Genomic DNA, 3,118 nt, shown 5'->3' on the forward strand with positions numbered 1-3,118 from the left:
TCGCCCTAGGTAATTCATTTGTTTAACATTGATGACATTTTCCGATCCCTCAGGTAATTCTGTCAAATCAAATCCATCGGGAGGGTAGAAACGAAAGGCCATTGAACGATACAGCAGGACAATCGACCGAGGAAACCTACAGAAGAGTAAAAGAGGATGTCAGCAGGCGGTTTCTATGACCAAGAAATTCTGGAAATGGATAAAATGGGGACGACTTATATTTCGGCATTTTTGATTGCGGGCGTTGAAAGTTGCCACCAAAGCCTCAATTCCTGCTATGGGGAATCTTCCCCTTCTCTAAGAACTGTATATACCACCCAACAAATGTATTCCTTTATATTGTGTATAAACAAACAAGATAGCAAACGCGCATCCGTCGAACTTGCCCGAATACTAGTAGCTTGCTCTCTGCGCAAAGACAGCTCGAGCTGAGGACAGAGTTGTTGCAATATGCCTGACCTTGTTTGGTCGCAATCTGGAAGCTGATGATGAGTATACAAGTAGACCTTCAAAATTGCAATACTGCAGGAAATAGCGGGCGCTGTCCCAGCCTATGGATCTTCGTGGAAAATAACGATGCAGTTGCGCCAGCCAACTGAAGAAACGGGATGAGGTTAGGTTTGAAGGCGGTCCAGTCTGGCAGAATAGAGCATCCATTGTTTGTTGTGTTTGTTTGGAAAGTATCACCTGATGGGAATTGAATTGAGGGGCACAGAAATGGCCAGTGATTTTGTACAGTAGTTAGTAAATCAATATCATCTTGCGGTTCCAGATTCCCATTGGCAATAGCTCCTCTATTCTATTATATTGCTGAAGGAGGCAAGGCATTCAAGTATATGGAGACGGATACTGGTATAGACCGACCTAACTTGTTCGTCAATGATCTCACTCTCCTCAAGAAAATCCAAGAGGAATTTTACGAGACTGAATAAATCTAATTTCTCGAAATATCTTCCTTCACCGCCTAGCCATAAAGTCTGTTTTTTCTCCCTAGGTTAATTTTAATGTCAGCGATGCAGCCTGCCTGCTTCATTATCGATGATGGTATGAAAGTTTTACGTTTGGTTTTTTTTTTTTTTTTTTTTGTTGTCCGTAGACGAGCGCCGGTCGTGGGCATTGCCAATTGGCTACGGAGTATTCATGTTGGATTGTTGGATGTTGACCTGGTTGCCGCTGGGTAGTATTCTGGCATTATTATGCTCATTGCGACAGATGCTCAGGATTTGAACTCATCATTACTGGGACTGTTAAATGGCGCAAGGCTCAAAGGGGGTATTTTTTCCTGGTAACGAAGTTGAGAATGGCTCCAGCGGCCCGAGAATGATGCAGGTCTATGCGTGGCACCAAAAAGGGGATTGTGCCGAACTAGCATAAGCATCCTTCGCAGAATTGTCGTCCCGTCGCTTGCGCTATTTCCTTTGGGGAGCGGATGCCATCAACTGAGCATCTCCAATCAAAGTGGAGGAGAGCCTTTATTGTTGAGTAATATTTCATTCAGAACTCAACCCGCCAAAAAACATATCCTCGTGACGAACAGATCTCTTCCAGGGGCTTGACCTTTGACCATATACGGCAGTCGTGCAGCTTTGGCTGTTGTTTATAATTTTAGCCTGAAGAAAAGGAAATATATTGGCAGTGATCACAGTAGTTTGCAGGTTGCAAAGCATTACCCCAAAGTTCTCGGCCTTGATCCATTCAACGACTTCTCCGTGCTCTGTAAAATTGCCAATACCAAGTACAGTAGGTCTTTGTGAGATCTGTCAGTTGATGGTTAAACTATTAGTAGTAATGATTTCATTGCTTCGGCCCTCTGCGACAACGCCAGCTCTCGGCCAGAAAAAGTGCCCTGTCATAACTCAAATACCCAAGTAACTTGCCACAAGGGCGCTACCGCTTACGGTTTCCCTCCAAGCGGACACTGTTGGATTTCTTAGTATGAATCTCTTAAGCTCAGCAACTCATGTGAATCACGGCTGAGAGTCGCGAGGCGTTTCCTTCATGGATTCGGTTTGCGGGGAACTAAAGCGGCGTGGTGAATCGTCCACCCAAATGACGGTGAAAAGTCATTTTTCTTGATGAGACTCTACGGCGCCATCCGCTTTCTGGGAATGCGGGAATGCTGCTTTTATTTTCTCGAGTATGAGCCATCAGCTAATGGAGGCTGGTGTGTCCACGGCCTCGTAACAGAAACAGGGTTGGCGACCAATCGCAACAGCAGGACTTGAGACGAGGGAGCGAAGCGCCACCCAAGTCCCAACCAGGGCGGCCCAACGAACGGTAACTTCATTCCATGGACACTTTTGTGTCCAGGTAGTTCTATTTTTGCGCTCGAACTTTGTTGGCAGGCTCGGGCTGGGCCTTGTGATGTGTTGGAGAGTAGCGCCGAGCCCAGTGGTGTCTGAGGCCCCCGCATTGCCGCTCACCGGAGAGCATCCAGGTACGGAGTACAGAACAGAGGTTGGTGGCCCCGACTATAAAAAGCGAACAAACCTGGCTTGCTGACTTCGAAGGAAAATGCTGTTGAAAGCTTGTTAATAATATTTGAAACTGTTTTGCTCTTAAACCGCGGCACCCATTTTCTCTTATTATTTATTTATTATTCGTGGCTATCGCTGTCCTAAAATATCCTTATTCCATTTCTCAAGTGTTTCAAAATAACAAGTCAGACCTTCGGAACAAATCAACTCCAGAGGACCCAATATTTCAAGCATGTCCTACCACTTGGTTGAACCTCTTCCTTCCATCTCCCACACCACGCGTCCCGTCACGCACACTGCTCGTGGTGGCGCCGGCAATGTCATATCTCTAAAAAAGACCACAGTCTCATCAAGCCAATCAACCACGAGCACAGGCCCAGCCGCTGCTCTGAATAACCGACCGCAAGTGCGTTTTACCGGCCGTACAGGCGCTGGCAATGTACACAGCTATAGTGAACGGGCCATCTTCAGTTTCGACGAAGAGCTGGAGCGCCAATTGCGACGCGAGAAAGAAGTGGCCCCAGTTTTCCACGTAGGAAGAGGAGGTGCAGGAAACACGATAATACCGGAGGGTTTTGACCTGTCGCGCAAATGCAGCAGAGGGAGCGTGAAGACCATGTTCTAGTACTGAGTCCATAGAC

At 46.7% G+C, this 3,118-nt stretch overlaps 1 protein-coding gene across 1 annotated transcript; it reads left to right on the forward strand.

Moving 5' to 3' along the window:
- Nucleotides 1–1,196: 1,196 nt before the first annotated feature.
- HCAG_07052 (predicted protein) lies at nt 1,197–3,102 on the forward strand (the record flags this gene model as incomplete). Its single annotated transcript, XM_001537580.1, has 5 exons — nt 1,197–1,272; nt 1,585–1,750; nt 1,784–1,868; nt 2,188–2,437; nt 2,663–3,102. The coding sequence occupies 5 exons, from the start codon at nt 1,197–1,199 to the stop codon at nt 3,100–3,102; spliced, it is 1,017 nt and encodes a 338-aa protein (XP_001537630.1).
- Nucleotides 3,103–3,118: the final 16 nt, after the last annotated feature.

This window comes from Histoplasma capsulatum, genomic scaffold, assembly GCF_000149585.1.
Source record: "Histoplasma capsulatum NAm1 scaffold_8 genomic scaffold, whole genome shotgun sequence".
NCBI classification, from domain to species: Eukaryota; Fungi; Ascomycota; class Eurotiomycetes; order Onygenales; family Ajellomycetaceae; genus Histoplasma; species Histoplasma mississippiense.